This window comes from Corythoichthys intestinalis, chromosome 19, assembly GCF_030265065.1.
Source record: "Corythoichthys intestinalis isolate RoL2023-P3 chromosome 19, ASM3026506v1, whole genome shotgun sequence".
NCBI lineage: Eukaryota > Metazoa > Chordata > Actinopteri > Syngnathiformes > Syngnathidae > Corythoichthys > Corythoichthys intestinalis.
The window spans coordinates 13,273,181-13,291,661 of record NC_080413.1 but is presented as its reverse complement, the minus strand read 5'-3'; the positions used below and the strand labels follow the sequence as shown (position 1 = coordinate 13,291,661).

General features: G+C 38.4%; 1 protein-coding gene across 2 annotated transcripts; it reads left to right on the top strand.

Moving 5' to 3' along the window:
• Positions 1–2,884: 2,884 nt before the first annotated feature.
• dnajc5ga (DnaJ (Hsp40) homolog, subfamily C, member 5 gamma a) lies at positions 2,885–14,826 on the top strand. 2 transcript variants are annotated; one of them, XM_057823585.1, is made up of 6 exons: positions 2,885–3,061; positions 8,691–8,835; positions 8,904–9,117; positions 9,181–9,337; positions 12,646–12,797; positions 12,993–14,826. In XM_057823585.1, exons 2-5 carry the CDS (start codon positions 8,705–8,707, stop codon positions 12,792–12,794), a joined length of 651 nt encoding a protein of 216 aa, XP_057679568.1. In that variant the 5' UTR covers positions 2,885–3,061; positions 8,691–8,704; the 3' UTR covers positions 12,795–12,797; positions 12,993–14,826. The 2 variants fall into 2 exon arrangements, with proteins under 2 accessions (XP_057679568.1, XP_057679569.1); XM_057823586.1 differs by lacking the exon at positions 12,646–12,797 and having other exon boundaries at positions 12,993–14,819.
• The last annotated feature ends 3,655 nt before the right edge of the window (positions 14,827–18,481 follow it).

The window sequence follows — 18,481 nt, the reverse complement described above, 5'->3', positions numbered from 1 at the left end:
TTATGCTAACTCTGAGGTCAGACTTTCAATAGCAAAATGTGGTGTGTTCCCCACCTACACAAAATGGATGTCTTTTTACATAAAGTGGCTGCTGCTGGTCGAAAAAAAAAAAACTTCGAAGGGTGCAGAGGAGGCGGCATTGTTATCGACATGTTGTATTTATTTCAGAACTGTGAGTGCTTTTGTTGATGGGGTTAAGTCATCAGCCAATCAAACGTGCGTTTGAGGGGAAAAAATGGAAAAAATAATTCACTTAATAATGGTAGCGTCAGTTCCAAGGGCGTAGGTTTGCATAGGGACGGCAGGGACATAACACTACCAACTTTTCAGGATGCTCAAATTGTCCCCACAAACTTTTAAGCAACCTTATTTGCATTATACAATGAGTTCAGCTATAAAGGTAATTTAGATTGTCTTCACATGTGTTGTTAGGATAGAATTAACCCAGCCATTATTAACTGAATTACTGTCATTATGTTCAGACTTAGATTTAACCCTTTTCATTTAGTAGTGCTGGTCCATTTTTCCCCCTAAAACGCACGTTTGATTGGCTGATAACTAGAACCCCCACATTCACACAATCCCGACAGAAATGCATGTCAATATGCTGCCTCCTCTGCCCTCATTGAAGAGGAGGGATATTACTAGTTTTTTTTTTTTTCGGCCAGCAGCAGCAGCCAATAAGTATTGTAAAAATATGTCAGTGTAGTGGAGGTGGGGAACACACCACTATTTTTGCAACTGAAAGTCCAACCTGCATCAGAGTTAGCATAATATTAAACTGTGACCTTTTTAAGCTGTAAAACTCGAATAGAAAGCTGCTTAGAGAGGGGTCTCCCTGTATGTTTTCTTTTTTTTCTTTTTTTAACCTGTCCTGTTCAGCTGTTTGACACACAGAATGGAAGTCTAAGTGCCCGAATAGTCTGAACAGTTTTAATGTTTCACATAGAGAGTCTGACAGAGTCCCTGTATGTTTTCTACTGTCAACTTTAGTTTAACTGTGCATTTTGTGCATTTATAATTGAAATGTTTTTATTTTCTACATCATTAAAAAAAATACATATTTATATTTGCAGCCGACATACGGTACATTTTTTAACACAACCACCGTAAATGTCCAAGCATTTGCAAGCATTTTGAAAAATGACTTTCTCGCTATGAAAATAAAAACTTTTTTTCATTTTTATGTATTAACCAGCTATTTTTGAGAAATGTACCCAATCTGTTTGGTCTTTGTAGAAGCCATATTCACTGTCACAAAATAGTGCATCAATTTGTTAATTTTGAAACTGTTATTGTTTTTGCCACCAGGGGGCACCACCAATGTCGTTAGGCAGTGGTGTCCAAACTTTTTGCAAAGGGGGCCAGATTTGGCGTGGTAAAAATGTGGGGGGCCGACCTTGGCTGACGTCCTTTACGTAGAACAATATATTTAAGCAAAATTTAGCAAGCCATTCAGTGTGTCACATTTGCTTTATCATTTTTTAAAAATTAATAATTTTAACAATCTCGCAACTAGCCTTTGCGGTGTTCTCTTTCGACTCTCGGGCTTTTGCGAAATACTACTGCTGTGAAATTAAACTAGCTGCAAGTTGCTTCAATTTCTCGCTGCGTATCTTCCCTGTAATCTTGTCATACATGTCTGCGTGTCTTGTTTGGTAATATCGCCTCACATTGAAATCTTTAAAAACAGCGACTGTCTCTTTGCAAATGAGGCAAGACACAGTTGTTGCGTACTTTAGCGAAGAAATAGACCAATTTCCACCTATCCTTGAAGCGCTGGCCATCACAGTCAACTTTTTTTTGTTGATTGTCGCCATTTTAGAAAATTGGAAGTAGAGGGTCACGCGGAGTAATGTTGCTTAGCCCTTAAATACCTGCATGAAGCAATTATCGGAGAATCCCAAAATTTGGAAAATAAGGTCCTAATGAAACTTTTTTTTCAAATTTGTGAAAAGAAAAGTCAAAATGAATATGTATAATAAGCGCTCTGTCTATAACCCATGCTAAATCATGTTTTTTCTCATGAAACCTGCAAATGCATGTGTCGACTTGCATCCATCTTTTTTTTTTTTTTCAAAAAAATGGCAAAATTCTAAATTAGCCTGAAACTTTGGAAACTCTGAAAATTTTAGGTGTATCAAATGGGATACATTTTGCAATAAAGGGTTAAAGTGTTTCTGCCTTTTAGTGGGTAAATGAGGAGCAGCATTTTGTGTGTAAGCTACTTCAGTTGCTGGTTGCAGGACTGCTGACCAATTTATGAAGTCTGTGTGCGGGCCAGATGTTATTGATTTTTTGACAGAGGCTGGGGGCCGGATGAAATTAGACAGCAGGCCGCATTTGGCCCCCGGGCCGGACTTTGGACATTGGACACCAAACTAAAACCATCGATGTGGGCAGTTCATTGCCGGTAGCCTATGCGTACATTCGGGTTCCGAAGGTGTACTCAGTAATGGCTTGATTTTGAGTTTGCTAAAATGCCAATACAGTCTTTTTAATGTCCCGTCCCCAGCAAAAAATGTACATGCAGGTTATGTTGTAATAGTGTCCCTACCAATGTCGAGACCAAACCTACGCCCTTGGTCAGTTCTATCCTTACAACATATGGGAAGACGTTCTAAATTACCCATATAACTAAGGTCATTATCAACGCAAATAAGGTTACTTAAAAGTTGGTGGGGACAATTTAAGCATCCAGAAAAGTTGGTACTGTTATGTTCCTATCGTCCCTATTCACACCTACGCCCTTTAATCAAGTGTCAGATTATCTGAAAAAAAAAATTAAAAATATTTTAATGTGCATAGACAACCGACAAGGTGATGTGACAGCGGATGAGCATTTCCGTTTGACATTGAACGCGTCACGGCAGCGGCATGACGTCATTCCCTGGAAAGATCTTGAGAGCGGGCTGCGATTAGACCGGTGCGGCTCGGCTGGGTTCGGTTCGGTCCGCGGCGCCGCCACATGAACACTCGACCCCGGCTGACCTTCCCTGCGCGGTACCGAGCTCATGACTCGTGGTCCGGACGCTAAAGCAGATGATCCCGTTAGCATCAGGTAACACACGCTCCGGTTAGCATGATGCTAACCAGCCGAGAACAGGCCTATTTCATTCAAAAAAAAAAATCTGACAGTTCCATCTCTATTTGCATTTTTCCCCACACAAAGTGATACATATTTTGTTTTATTTGAGGTCTGTTGAGAGCCCCGTGGCTGCATTTGGGTGCACCGTCCATGTACACATTTGAAGATGTCGAGGAGAACCGTAGAATAATGTTAAGTCCTATAAAGTTGAAATATGTGCCGAATTCAAGATAAAGTTGTAATTGGTGGCAATAAACATTTTAGTCGAATTTGTTAAGTTTTAACTACAGATAGAAGACAGGTGAATGTAAAATTTTCAAAATTCCAACGCGGTTTGGTGGTACTTGAAATAGCTGTCACCATCAAGCTCGTTTTAAACGTCCCAGGACGTACATTTTTATCGTTTTATTTTCTAGTTTAGTTCATAAATTAACTCCTTCAATGAGTTTTTTGTTGTCGAGTGGAATAATAGAAAGTAGTTAATTGTCAACGTGCCGGGAGATTAACATTAGCCGGAGGATTAGGTCTAGCCAGGCAAGGACACGGGCGACAATCACGCGGCGTCATGTCGGCCGAGACAGTCTGAAAGGCACAATTTGGCCTAAATTCATTGGAAATGCAAGAAAAGTTTTTTTTTTCTTTTATCAGAGTCTGTTTTTAATAACAACGAGCTAAATAATGAAGGCAGTTTTGCCCCGATTTTAACCTCGCAGGTTGCCCCGCCCCCGGTCATCTGCCAATCATCAGCATCAGCAGCACAAGTTAGTCTTTCCATGTTAACTCATTGGCTGCCAATGACGGCGATAGACGTCAAATCCAATTTCACTGGGAGGGTTGGCAGCCAGATCTCCCAGCTAAACAGGATTGGACGTCTATCGCCGTCAATGGCAGTAAATGAAAATTTTAGATTTTATTTTTTGCAACCCCAATTTTTGTCTAAATTATTAACCGTCAGCCATTTCAAAGAGAGGGTTTTGATCTTTATTTCTAAAAATGTTTCTTTTAATCATCATTTGAAGCAGAGCTAAATTTAGATGTGCAAATGTTCAAAAGACTTACTAGTGCTGTATTCTTATTGCCTACGCTTACGTAATAGTATGTGCGCAATATGGCCGTGAGCGCCACCATCTGGATGCGTGTGCGACCAGTCTGATTAAAACAACATCCGTCTTGATCTCTCGTTTGGCCTGTTTTTAATTACTTTGATACGCTTTCGGAGGGCAGTGAGTGGAGCCAAAATGCAACCAGGACTTGCCGTTACACATCAGGATTAAAGTCATTTTTTGTGTGTTTGAGACACGGAATTCCCAGTGTCAATATATTTCTGGTCGTACGATCAAGTGTATGTGTTTGTGTCCTTGTGACCAGACTCTGATCCACCTACCCCTAATGTGAGAGGTCAGCAAAATGTAATCTTCTTTGTCTAATGACCCGCGCGCGTGTGTGTTGAACATGCAGTGACTACATTAATCTACACCCGCGACGTATAGGAACTGAAAATAATTTTGAATAATGTTAGTGAAATACCTTTTTTTTGGCCTCTGTGACCTTTGACCTCATGACCCCAAAATTTACAATTACAGACATACCCTTTTTAGTTTAATTAAGCCTTCCTTAGGTTTCACCGAATGGCGTTGGCATGAAAAAATTATTCAATAATAATCAAAAAAAAAATGTGAGTGTATATTATTCAACTAAAAAAATAGTAATATTCCAATTCCCATGGGCATTTTATATACAAGTATATAGGTTTTTGTTTTTTAATCTCTTACGGCCTACAATAGACCCTACCCACGTGACGTCACAACTCCTTCCTCCTGACTGGTGCCGCCCACTTGTCCATCAAAACATAGTGTTAACCTGTTACGGCTACGTACATTCCTCCTATTTACGGCGTGTTTTTCTGCTCCTTAACATTAATAATCAAAATGGTGAAGGCGTGTGTGGCTGTTGGTTGCACTAACAGAGAAGATGGAAGGAGAGACTTGAAGTTTTACCGTATTCCGAGGGATCCAAAGAGGAGAGCAAAATGGACGGCTGCAATTCGACGTGAAAACTGGGCACCAAAAAATCACCACAGACTATGTAGTAGTCATTTTATATCCGGTAAGATGCATTTAAGATATACTTAGAGGGTTTTGGGCTGACAAATAACCACAATTAAGATCATTGCTAGGCTAATCGCCGACAACATACACGTATGTATGTAGTGAGAGTGCTATCGCTAAACCATATAAACATTAAAAGCCTTAACTCCATTGACAAACGACATGAAATACATTAGACTTGACAGTGGATGTTAGCAATAACAAAAGATTTTGAATTGAAAATTTTGTAACTCACCTTTCCAAGCACAAGATGGATTCCTGCCGAATTTTCGTGGACGAGGACCTGTTTCACCCAACCAGCAACGAAGTATTTATAGCTTCCAAGCTCTTGAAGTTTTTCATATTTTCGTGAGAATAGGCTGATTTAGTGTGGACAAGATAATTGTAAATATCAGCGTAGCAGATGTCAGGCAGACAGGGCGAAGACAGTGGGTCGAAAAACATCGATTTGGGCATCAAATATGGATCTGGCGACTGTATAGAACGAAGCTTTTCCACATAACGCCTTTTATGCAACACATCCAGTGAGTTTACGGCATCCGAAAGCACCGGGTCTTCCATGAAATGCATTTTAAATTGCTCGATCAATTGAAACCAATGCTAATACAGAGACAAAATGACGGACAAGTGAGCGGAACCATACAGCGAGCACGTGGTTTTGTGACGTCGGTGGGTAGGGTCTATAGTTCAAGCCAATGATAACTGTCGATAACTTGTGGTGTTATTGCAAACAAGTTAGCCAAAGTAAATAAGCAACATTAGTCTGTTTTGGGGGGAATACGTGCTCGATGCCACACAGACTATTCCTAGTTGCCCAGTGCATAGACTTCATAATGGTATTGACGGGGCGCGGGGCCGATTAATAGGCGGCCTATCTCCGTCATAGCTTACCAAGTGGAAACACAGACAGTTTTTTATGTTGAAAATTCTTGTGAATAAATGTGTAAATCCCTCAATTCTTTATAGATATAGTCGTAAAATAGTCTCGATTCTTGGTTAAAAGCAAAAAAAAAAAAAAAAAAACGGGGCGTTAGCATTTATTTTAAGTAAATATGTCGAATGTGCTTCTCGTCATAAAGTCACTGTGGCGCCGCCTTACCACAACAAAGAGCTTTTTACGTTGAAATTCTTGTGAATAAATGCTTAAATCCCTGAATTCTTTATAGATATGGACGTAAAACAGTCTCGATTCTTGGTTAAAAGCAAAAAAAAAAAAAAAAAGTGCAGTTAGCATTTATTTTATGTAAATATTGCAAACTATAGTGCCAATGCCGTAGCGGCTCATTTCTACCATTGATTTTTTTTTCCCACAATGTTTCAAACTGCATGCATGGTACGACAAATACCGTATTGGCCCGAATATAAGACGGTGTTTTTTGCATTGAAATAAGACTGAAAAAGTGGGGGTCGTCTTATATTCGCGGTCTAGACGTTATACCCATTCACGACGCTAGATGGCGCCAGATTTCATTGAAGCAATGTTCTGTCATGACAGAACTCAGCTACTCTCAAGTTTAACCAGTTTGCTTATTTTATTGCAATGTGTTTCCAAATTCAGATTTGTTTCAAGACTACAGTTACAGTTAGACTTCAATTTGATGGTTAATGCAGTTATTGCAATTTTGTTGTTTTGTCACAATAGATTGCTTTGTTTACATTTCAAAAACCAGAAGCAATTCATTTACGAATGTTAATGCACTTTAGTTTACATATTTAAATGTTCAGATATTAAGATTTGAATGAGGCAAAATAACATGCTTTTTCTCTCAAATATATTGCTATAATCATTTGTTTCAAATGTACTGTAATTATTTTCTGTATAAAAATTAATTTGGTGTTCCAAAAAAGTCTTTTTTTAAACTTAAGTCTTGAAAAAGAGGGGGTCGTCTTATAATCAGGGCCGTCTTATATTCGGGCCAATACAGTATAATAATTACCTTAAATCTTCAAACAAATCACTCCTTTGACAATCCTTCCTGTTTGTATGTGGTACAGCTTTCGTAATGTTATTCTAAATCTGGCGTTGAATCGCTGCATGTGTCTCTACGACCGACTGGGAATAACTGAAGCGGATTGGGGGATGGGACCCCTGCTTGAAGGCGTTGCGCAGCGGCTGGCCGAATTGACACGTCAATACAATTACTGTATATAGTCTATGCCCCGTGATAAATTTAGTTTGAGACGCCTGATGTAGAGCATAGGTAGGATTGAAGGATTTTATTATCTCCTTATTTTAACTTGGCATGCAAAACATGTTACTACACCAAATACTCGATGTATTGTTTTAAAATAAATATCCTTTCACTGGCCATATGTTTTTACCCTTTTTTTTTTGTTTGTTTTTTAAATAATGCATTTTAGAGCATTATTTTTGATCATTCGATTGCTGCCGAGCCTCCCAGTCAAAATGGTATGGACATCTATGGAATAAATCAATATATCTACACCGTCAGTGGCAGCAAATAATTCATGATGACTTTAAAAACATTAGAACAGTAGGAAGATTGTTGATCTGTGTCCTTAGTTTTAGTGTTATAAATGGTAATACAGGTTGTACCCGGGTTACAACGTACTTGATTTACGGGATTTCGACTTTACAACGCCGGAGTCTCATCCGCATTTTGTCTCCAGTTGTTGTTTTTTTTTTAATCGCGTAAACATTGCCTTGTTCTACCTCACAGTATTTTTTTTTTGCTTTTATTAATATGACGTGTCCTGACTGAATGTGAAGTTGTTTGGCTTGCCAGACAGCAAACAAGGCAATTGTGGTTAATGAAGCTTTTTACATCCTTCACTTTTGACAATTTGTAAAGCTGTAACACACATATGTACTTATGATCAAAACGACCCGTATTTTTAACAATAAAACACTTGACACAAAAAAAATTGGTGTTCAAATATCTATCTAGTCTGATCAATATGTAAATTTAGTAGATTAAATTAACATAGTTTGCCTCACAAAAGTCCACTAGCTTAAATGCTAATGTATTTCCAATTCTCATGGCAAATCGCTCACACGTAACTCACTCAAACTATAGCTCTAAACTTAATTACAAATGCATATACACAATCATATATTAGCTGAAATAACTTACAGCCTTATGTGGGCCAAACCAGAGCACAGCTTTGCTTTATCCATGTCAGATTAGTCTGCAAGGTGACAGTCCAGTCAGACCCAACGCTGCCACCAGAGGGCAGTGTATCCTCCACCATTAAACAACTTTTGGACTTTTTGGAAAGTTATTTTGTGAGTCGGGTACTGAAAAGATTAATTCCGGTTTACGTCGAAATTCATGTTTACGTTGCCAGCGTAGGAACGGAACTCGTTCGTAAAACAGGGACTACCTGTATACTAAAGTTATTGTGTGTTCAATGTAAAAACTGCTCATTTTTCGACCAGATCTGGTTCATCTACCACTGATTGCTCAAACCACTTGACTTGGCTTAAAATACTCACTGTTAGCTTGCTTGTTTTGTATTCGTATTTCACGTAGAGCGGAGCTGAGCCATGGTTGACCCCAACGCCAACGCCCACGTCCCGGGCCCCCTGAGGAAGACGTCCACGACGGGGGAGAGCGTCTACAAGGTGTTAGGTCTGGAGAAAGGAGCCTCGCCTGAAGACATCAAGAAAGCATACAGGTTAGCTCACACCAAGTTTCTGATTTAAAAAAAACAAAACTTCACAAGCTTCCTCTTTTCCCCGACAGAAAGTTGGCGCTTAAGTACCACCCGGACAAGAACCCGGACAACCCGGAAGCGGCGGAGAAGTTCAAGGAGATCAACAACGCCCACTCTATACTCAGCGACGAGACCAAGAGAAAAATCTACGACGAGTATGGCTCCTTGGGTCTCTACGTGTCCGAGCAGTTCGGAGAGGAGAGTGTCAAGTACTACTTTCTCATGTCCAAGTGGTGGTTCAAGGTGGGTTCTTCACTTGATATTGTTCAAATTTGATATATCAAACTCATGCGATCTTGGGCGCAGGCTTTGGTGGTCTGCTGCACACTGTTCAGCTGCTGCTGTTGTTGCTGTTGCTGCTGCTGTTGTTGCGGAAAGTGCAAACCCCCCGAGGAGGACGAAAACTACCAGTATGTGGACCCTGAGGACCAGGATGAACAGATCAATACGGAACCAGACAGCGGTGAGAGAAAATGTTGACGAGTCACCGTCTGAGTTAGATGCGTTCTTCCCATAATACGGTTTTCTGAAGTCGGTCATTTGCGAGATGATTTTGTACTTGGTTCAAAAATTGAAAAGTTAAATTAGCTTTCCTTGTTGTGCTACTTATGAGCTTTCTTAACCTGTAAAGATATTTGAAATCAGAATAGAATTGTCAGTATGATGGCATTTTCTTATGGATTTTTGTAAATTTATCATAAAAGATGACAAAATGGTGTAAAAAAACTGCCCTGTTTGCCTTTCACAAGTCCTGAGTAGTTTATTTAATTAAACCTTTGCTTCCATTGACGGCGGTCGATGTCCAATCTGTTTTGGAGCGAATGAACATTGAGCGTTTAAATGTTTAAATGAATTGGACATTTATCGCCGTCAGTGGCATGAAATTAGTTCAATACAATAGGATAACAAGTGTATTTCTGTTTTTATTCAATTTAACATTGTATTAAAATTTGAATATTTATCTTTTATACATAATTTGCTTAAGATTTGTTTTCTAATTGACCTTATAGAGGGGGTTAAGGTCTTAAAAGTCAATTTTGGAGTAGCCGTCCATTGTAGTGACCACTGTCCCAACAGATTTCAAACCCCCATTTTTATCGCTCATAGAAAAGTAGCGCCATCACTCTGCCACTCAGGCTATTGCAGTTACCATTTGATAACACCATGTAACACATACTAGTATTTTGTTCCCAGGTTAAGTGGTATTTCCTTGTTTGTCTCATGGCATAGACATATAAAAACACTTTCGTCTCCCAAACCACATTTCTTTACTGTTGTACTTTCTAATGCTTTTATATGTACATTTTCCTCCTTATTTTATAGACTTAGTTTGACCTGAAACACAAAGACACGACCGTCATTTTCGGACTATAAGTCGCCACTTTTTTCCTTTATTTGGAATCCTGCAGCTTATAGACTGTCATAAGACTAGAGCTGAAACGAATACTAGAGCAACTTGAGTTTAAAAACTGATCCGAGTAATTTTATTCACCTCAAGGAATTTTGCCAGCTCTAAGCATCACATTTTGCCCGGACTACTTTTAATGCGGGACAACGCGCTGACGTCACATGCGTAGAGGAAGAAGCAATTAAAAAAAGAAAAAAAAAAAACTTCCTACAGCCGCTACAAACTACGCCCGCATGATGCTAGCGTGGTAGCAGGTCGTGTCCGATGCGTCTCATAGATATCGCATGCATTTAGGACTAGATGCGAAATGACAGACTTGGCCGCGTCTGGGCTGCGTTAGTAAACAGCTGCCATCTTTAAACAGTAGACTTCTCATCGCTAATAAATGTAACATTACTGTCACTCCCTCACGTAACGTTAGCCCTTCGGAGGGCTAGGTTTCTAATTTTATTGATTATGACCACTGACCACTGCGTGGCTAACGTGTCTTACATACAGGCTTTATTAAATCTGTAAAAACACAGCGCTGTAGAGTGATGAAGGTGTAAAATTAAAACATAATAAAGCTAACTGTCAGTTTTAGCTCGGCAGTCATTGCTGAATAAAACACCAAGTAGCACTGGTCCCTAATGTGCTCCAATACAGCAGGTATCATACATTTATTTTGAACACTGCAAAAACTCTTACCAGTACTTACAGTTTAGACTAACTTAAAATTTAACTAGAACTTAAAAATAGCTTGACACAAATGGAAATTAAATTGAAACGTGGGAAAAACACATAGCTTTCAAGTGATGTGTGTTATCAAGCGTAATTACATTTTTAGGTAAGAAATATGGTTTTTTTATAAGATCTAGAAGTTTTTTGAGTGAAAGCAGTGATTTTTTTTTTCTAGTCACATCTGAGATGCAACTGTTGGCCGTTTTCAACAATGTACATCGAAAATAAAGACATTGATTGACTGAAAATGGTTCAATATTTGATTAGTCTTTTTTTCTCATGTATATAATTGCTCTTTACCTTAAAAAAAAAAGTTTTATCCGATTACTCGATTAATAGAATAAATAAGATTAATAGAATTTTCAGTCGATTGCTCGATTACTAAAATATTCGATAGCTGCAGCCCTACATAAGACACTATCATGGGCAATTCTGAAGGTTTATGACAGATGTCATTAAGTGTCTTCCGGCGAAATATGTCACTAACTCCATTTATGTCCATCTCGGATCTTTTACATCCATTCAAAAGTGAAATAATTTGCCGGATAACACTAAATGACATCTGTTATAAGTTTTCGTTAATGCTCATGGCAGTGTAATGTCATGATTGTCTAATGACAGTCTTATGGCACCACTGTCAAATAAAGAGTTACCAAAAACCATAACTAGCAATTAATGAAACAACTGGAACAGCAACTGAAGCAATAATTAGCACAGAACATTATTCTTCACCTGGAGCGCTGCAATGCATGCTAGGGGCCATGTTGGACAACAAAATTGTTGACAGCAGGTGCCAGCAGAGGTTTATGGTTTCCCCCAAGGGAGCAGTGATGGCCAAATGAAACTTCTTGAAGCAATGAACTTATGGTGGTTCATTTGGTCTTATGACAGTCGTATGATGCTGCTGTCAAATAAAGTGTTAACGGTTCATATCTTCTTGTGTAAATATCCTATAATACAATGAGGACAGCTGCGGCTTATAGTCCAGTACGGCCTGTCTATGAACAATTGTCGTTTTCGTGTCAAATTTGGTGGGTCGCCAGTTATAGTCAGGTGCGCCCTGTAGTGTGAAAATTACGGTAAATAACTTTGCAACAATGGGCTTGTTTCACCAACAACAAGAACAAATGCTGTTTTTGTGTCAATTTTGATGGGTGGTGGCTTATAGTCAGGTGCGCCTTATAGTCCGAAAACTACGGTAATAATCTTTACCTTTTTGGTGGCACTTTTCCATTTAAGTTTAAACGCAAAGCAACACTAAAAAAATGATTACATGAAAAATGATTTTTCCTTCTGTAACATGGTGTAATCTGTAAAATGGCCAAAGCTTCTCGAAAACAGGCAACTTTGGCGTTTTTTTTCTTAGAGCAGTTTTGCGCTCCAACACAACTTTAGAATACAAAACCTGAAGTGAAAGTTTCAGCGGTGAGGTTTCATTTATCCCACTTTGACAGTGCTAATGTAAAGCGCTTTGGGCATGGTAACCATGTAGATAAATGCACTATATAAGTACTGTCCATTTACCATGTAACGCATCCAATTATTTTTCTCGTCTAAAAACCCCCCACAACTATTGGTGTATTATCTTCAAGACCCATTGTTAGCATTAGCATGTTGTCGCTGACGTTGATTTCCAAAAACAGGCAAGACGGTAATCATAGGCCAGCCCTCGTCTAGCGGGGTCGTCCAGACCCCGGACGGCAACGGTCCGCCCATCCCGCTGCCCACCCCGTCGGCGCCCGAGCCCCGAGAGGAGGAGAAGCCCCCAGAGAGCTCGCCCGAGTCGAAATGACTCGTAAGAGCCGCCGTTGTGTTTGCCCGCCTCGTCGTTTTTTCCGCCGCCGTCCATAACCGAGCATGTTGGTGTTTTTGTGCTACTAACTGGATGTCAAACAACAAACTTCAGTGTTCAGTTAAAATGTGACACATTTGCATGTCGACAACTCGGAATTCACATTAGCTCATGTGATAATGTGCTTTCCTCTCACAGTACGATGACACTGATCGTCACGCATCAACGAGAGAGAAGTTCGGTTCCTTCCCTGGGAGCGAGAGCCGGACCGCCACCCTGATCCATGACCTCCTCCGAGGAAAGCTTCTCCCTGTTCTTCTTCTGTGGACCTCCCTTCCCGCATCTCGTTTCCAAACGATGCTTCATGAGCCAGGAAACGAAAAACTGTTCTTTTCAAACGGACCTCTTTGTTGAGGCGCTAACTTTTGGGACATTTGGGAAATGCATGTGAATTTTATTTGTTGGAATCATCATGCATGTACCCCCAGAATCTTCTCCATTGTGCCAGTCACTGCAAACTAAAGCAAACCAGCAAATTGACTGATGTAGCCCGCTAACAGTCGTGAAATCTGCTCTGTGCTAGCAGGTTTGTCATCATATGTAGCACTTCACTCTTTTCATAATCACAGTCGTGGATGGGCGGTCATAACCATTTCCTGAAGGGGAATCTGAGAAATCAATCTGATTGGTGCGCATTCGGGTGAATTCCCCATTGGGAAACATGCAAATTCATCCAAAATGGTTGACTTCCAGTAAGTTAGGCATCGGTCCTTGAGACTTTTTAACATGTCCACCCAATTTTGTTTGCTAGTTATTTTTCGGACGTTTCAGGACGCACTACTGAAGAATTTCTTACAAAATGGTCGACTTCCTGTTCATTATGGGTGTAGCATCATACAAGTGATTGAAATATTTCCAATTAGAATTCACATTACCAATGAAGGAGATTCAATATATTCCATGTTTACATACAGGACTGTTGTATTTATTTTCCAGTCAAACGAATCCTTCACTGCCATTGACAGCTGTAGCAGTCAAACATTCATGTTAACTGGGTGATCTGGCAGAGAAGAAATAATCTTTCTCCACATTATGTTAACGCCACGTTACGGAAAATTCCTAGTGTGTTGTGCCTTTAAACACACTTGGTTAAATGGCAAGCATACATTAATTAAGAGTTAATCTGATTTGATCTGATGACATAAAAGGTTTAAAAACACTATGCAAAATTATTCACTTTTAATCAAACCAGCGTTTCTCAATCGAGCCATTTTATCAAGTTGGAAAAAAATGATTCCGACATTTCCTATTTGTGAGAGTTGCGTGAAATGTTTTCAACTTTGTTTTAATGCTGTTTAAAAGCACATTTTAAAGTTAGCTGTGTCTAAATGTTACTACTAATTTCAAAAATATTGAAAAAAGTGCTTGTTTACCTCACACACAGCCAAATTTGAAGTTATTCATCTCATCAGCAAAACACTAAAGATGACATTTTTATTTTTGTTAATTCATAAAACTAGATTTGCTGACGATACATTTTTATTCATGTGTTTGGAGTGTAAATATTTTTTTAAGTTATGTGAAAAAGAGTACGCCATGCGGCATTATGCTAACCTGTTAGCATGTTTAGGGTTAGCCAACTTTTTTTTTTGTTCGTGTCCTTTCATAAGAATCCAGTTGGACAATCTGTCATGAATAATCATTAAAAAAGTATTTGAAAAGAAACAATAAACTGACCTGGTTAAAAGTGATAAGTTGTGGTTGTGCTATGCAGTGTTGTTTTTGGCAGCCCTTTTAATTTTCATCTTAGTCTAAAACTTTTGGGCGAAAATACTTATACGTCTTAGTCATATTTTAGTCATTTTAAAATGTGTCGTCTAGTTTTAGTCACCCTTTACTCAAAAGGTTTTTGTCTCTAAAATTGTGCTAACGTGAATGCAATGCTAACGCTACGAGTTACATTTAATGTTTGATGATGGGGGTGGCACGTCACATTCTGAACATGTGACGGAAACTATGGTGCATTTTTGTCGTCTTCTCGTCTCGCAAGACGAAAACTGGTATTCGTTTTGTGATTTTTTTTTTTAGTCTCCCAAAACATGTTTTTATCTTATCGTCTCGTCATCGACAAAATATTTTCGTTATAGTCATCATTGACTAAAACAACACTGGTGCTATGTAATTTGACAGAATTAAAAAATTAGAATAATTTTCTTCACGCCGTGATTTACATGTTTTGAGTACATTTCACTTCTGAGCCTGCAGGTAACAAATCTTCAGTTTTCAGTACGTCACGCTAAGTAACAAACCCGCCAAAACTAGAGGAAAAAAATGAAGTTTCAAGGTTTATTTCAATATTTTTTTTTTTTTTTGGAAATTGTTTCAGAAAAACACAGGTTTTGAAGCGGCATGCTTAATTTTTGTTTACAATTTTAAGTTACGGTACAGTATACGTGTTTACATGTGACATTCTCAAAATACTGCTCGGATGAAGAATATGGTTGAATTTTTTATCCCCTTTCTCAAATGTCATGTATCTTTAGGACAAACTTTGACGATGAAGTAAACCAGCTAAAAACTGAATTGAGATACAAGCAGTTTCAGATTTATAATAGCTTTAACGTTTTGAGAAACCTTGTACTGAGTAGTTTTACCACACAACTTTTACTTGAGTAGATTTGTAATGAAACACTACTCTTTTAGGCATGTGCCAAAAAGCCAAAATATCACAGTATTAACGGTATTAATAAGTATAATGTTAAATAAATTTAGAAAATAACAAAATATTCTAATTAAAATAAATGCAGTTCTTAGGTGAACCTAAACCCACAGCCAAAGGTCAACATCATTACCATCAGAACAAAAATAATTTTTTTCCCAAAAAAGCACGTGTGTATGACTCGTATTAATTTACATTGGACACGCATTCGCCTTCTCAACACAGATAGTTGACAGAGAAAAATAAATAAATCAGCCCGTTTTACCACCGCTAGACACATTAAACACGCTTGAGTCAACGATCGTAGCTGGTGGGAAACGTTTATAACAGTGTTTACTAACCTTTATTAGCCACCCTCCCCAAACATGTTTTACATGTCAGTTGGCCCTCTTCTAAGCTGCGGCTGTCTGTAACTTTTCTGTAGCCGAAGTATTCCCATACCAGCGATTTCATTGTTTTCTATGTGGGAAAAACTTCAGGAGTTTCACTTCCTCCGGCCATCTTGTAGCACAGCTGACGCACTGACACTGAGCAACAACCGGTGGCGGCGGGTTTAGCCTTACAGCTACAAGTGAGGGATTTGTCCATGCATTTTTGGGACACAAAAAAAATAGCTAATACCTTAGGGACAGTATGACGGAAATTTTTTGCGGCTTTGAAACCTTGAAGTTTTCATACCACGGTATACCTTGTAACCGGGAATCCGCACATTTCTATTCTTGGTCCACTACTTTGATCTACACTAGTCGTTATTTTTCTTCTTTATTCTACATATTGGCTATTTTTTGCCAGCGATGCCGACAGTGGCTGGCTCAGTTGCACCATTGAGATGTAATACCAAACAGAGGTAACAATGTATAAAAGTCTCCACTCGAGTGCCCTCTAGTGGAGACTTTTATGTATTTTTTTGTGCCTAATACGGTCATGTAATAAGATTATAGTGGAGTATAATAATAACCGTTCATATAGATGAAGTTGTGCTAAGAAAAAAAAACAAAAAACATTACAGTGGTATCTCTACATACGAATTAAATCGTTCCAGGACCTGGTTTGTCAGTCAAAATGGTCGTATGTTGAGCGTGATTTTCCCATTAGAATACATTATAATTAGAGCTGTCAAACAATTAAAATTTTTAATCGAGTTAATCACAGCTTAAAAATTAATCGTAATTAATCGCAATTCAAACATCTATAAAAAAAAATGCCATATTTTTCTATAAATTATTGTTGGAATGGAAAGATAAGACAAGACGGATATATACATTCAAAATAATGTACATAAGTACTTTATTTGTTTATTATAACAATAAATCAACAAGGTGGCATTAACATTATTAACACTGTTAAAGCGATCCATGGATAGAAAGACTTGTAGTTCTTAAAAGATAAATGTTAGTACAAGTTAGAGAAATTTTATATTAAAACCCCTCTTAATGTTTTCATTTTAATAAAATTTGTAAAATTTTCAATCAAAAAATAAACTAGTAGCTCGCCATTGTTGATGTCAATACACCATGCTCATGGTGCTGATACCTATAAAATCAGTCGCACCCAAGCGCCAGCAGAGGGCGAAAAAAAACAAAAAACACAAGTTACAAGTGCACATGACACTGTGCTGTCATTTTAATCTGTTTGAGCGGGGCATGTGCGGTAAATGCGTCAAATATTTTAACGTGATTAATTTAAAAAATTAATTACCGCCCGTTAACGCGATAATTTTGACAGCCCTAATTATAATTCCATTAATTCGTTCCATGGCCCAAAAACCTACACTAAATCCTTAATAACTATGCTGGTACAATTACAAATGGCAATTACACATAGCAAAACAAATAAATTATAAATACAATTTGGAATAATAATGTAACGAATCGGGTTCTAATGTGGCAGTTGTGTTTTGCATGCTTTTCCTGAACGCACCGTGTGACTGACTACAGAGTGAGAGAGGTGCGGAAGAGTTTTTGCTTTTTATGTTCTGTTGTTTACGTTGGCTACGGCAGACGTTAGCTGTGTTGTGTTGCACAAGTTCTGAAATAAATTATTAAAAACCTGACGAAGCTGGCGACTTCCTTGCCGATGATACAATAATAATAATAATTGTCACCTTAACTTATAAAGACTGGCAAACGGAGGTTGAAAGAGAACCATTGAAATCGTAGACATATTCTAGCCATATTGTCGAGCCAGTTCACTGACACGTATATAACGCTCATATTTGTCTATCATTTCCATCTTGATTTCCATGCTCAGCGTCACCTTTTTTTTTTCACCACCTGCACTAACCATCTTGGGACCCATGTTGATTTCTCTCACAAGAAAATCCACCGTGCATCTTTCTTGTGAGAAAAAAATGAAACTGCGACACTGCCACAAATCGTTGTATTTCGAGCATGTCGTCATATGTCAAGACAAATGACAAGTCAAATTTTACGTCGGATGTTGAAAGGATCGTAGGCTGAGGTACCACTGTTTCCCAAAAATCAGACATTGTAAGCAGTTACTCACAATGTTGTTCATTACTTGAATATTCTTTTCAACTAATACTTTTTTACTTGTACTTGAGTAAATTTTTGGATGACTGCTTTTACTTAATAATATTTAGAAGTAACACTGCTCTTACTTGAGTATTTTTTTTGGGTCTTCACAACACACCTCTGATTATTTTAATGAGAACTTTGCCCCCACCAATGTGGACATGACATGGGCATGCCGTCTATTCATAGCTGTGCAGTAGCCTGCTAGGCTACAAGCTAGTAAACAGCCTATTTTGATAGGATGCTCAATAAGGGTTTTAAAAAGCGGAAAACATTACATTTGTAAAATTTAGGGCTGTCAAAATTATTGCGTTAAGGAGCGTTAATTTTTTAAATTAATCACGTTAAAATATTTGACGCATTTAACGCACATGCCCCACTCAAACAGATTAAAAGTGTCATTTCAACTTGTTACTTGTGTTTTTTGGTGTTTT

Bases quoted from the DNA above. Each gene is read 5' to 3' on its own strand.
- dnajc5ga (XM_057823585.1), top strand. From the start codon at position 8,705: ATGGTTGACCCCAACGCCAACGCCCACGTCCCGGGCCCCCTGAGGAAG. The intron at 8,836-8,903 runs GTTAGCTCACAC...TTTCCCCGACAG, and splicing joins GACATCAAGAAAGCATACAG to AAAGTTGGCGCTTAAGTACC. The intron at 9,118-9,180 runs GTGGGTTCTTCA...TCTTGGGCGCAG, and splicing joins TGTCCAAGTGGTGGTTCAAG to GCTTTGGTGGTCTGCTGCAC.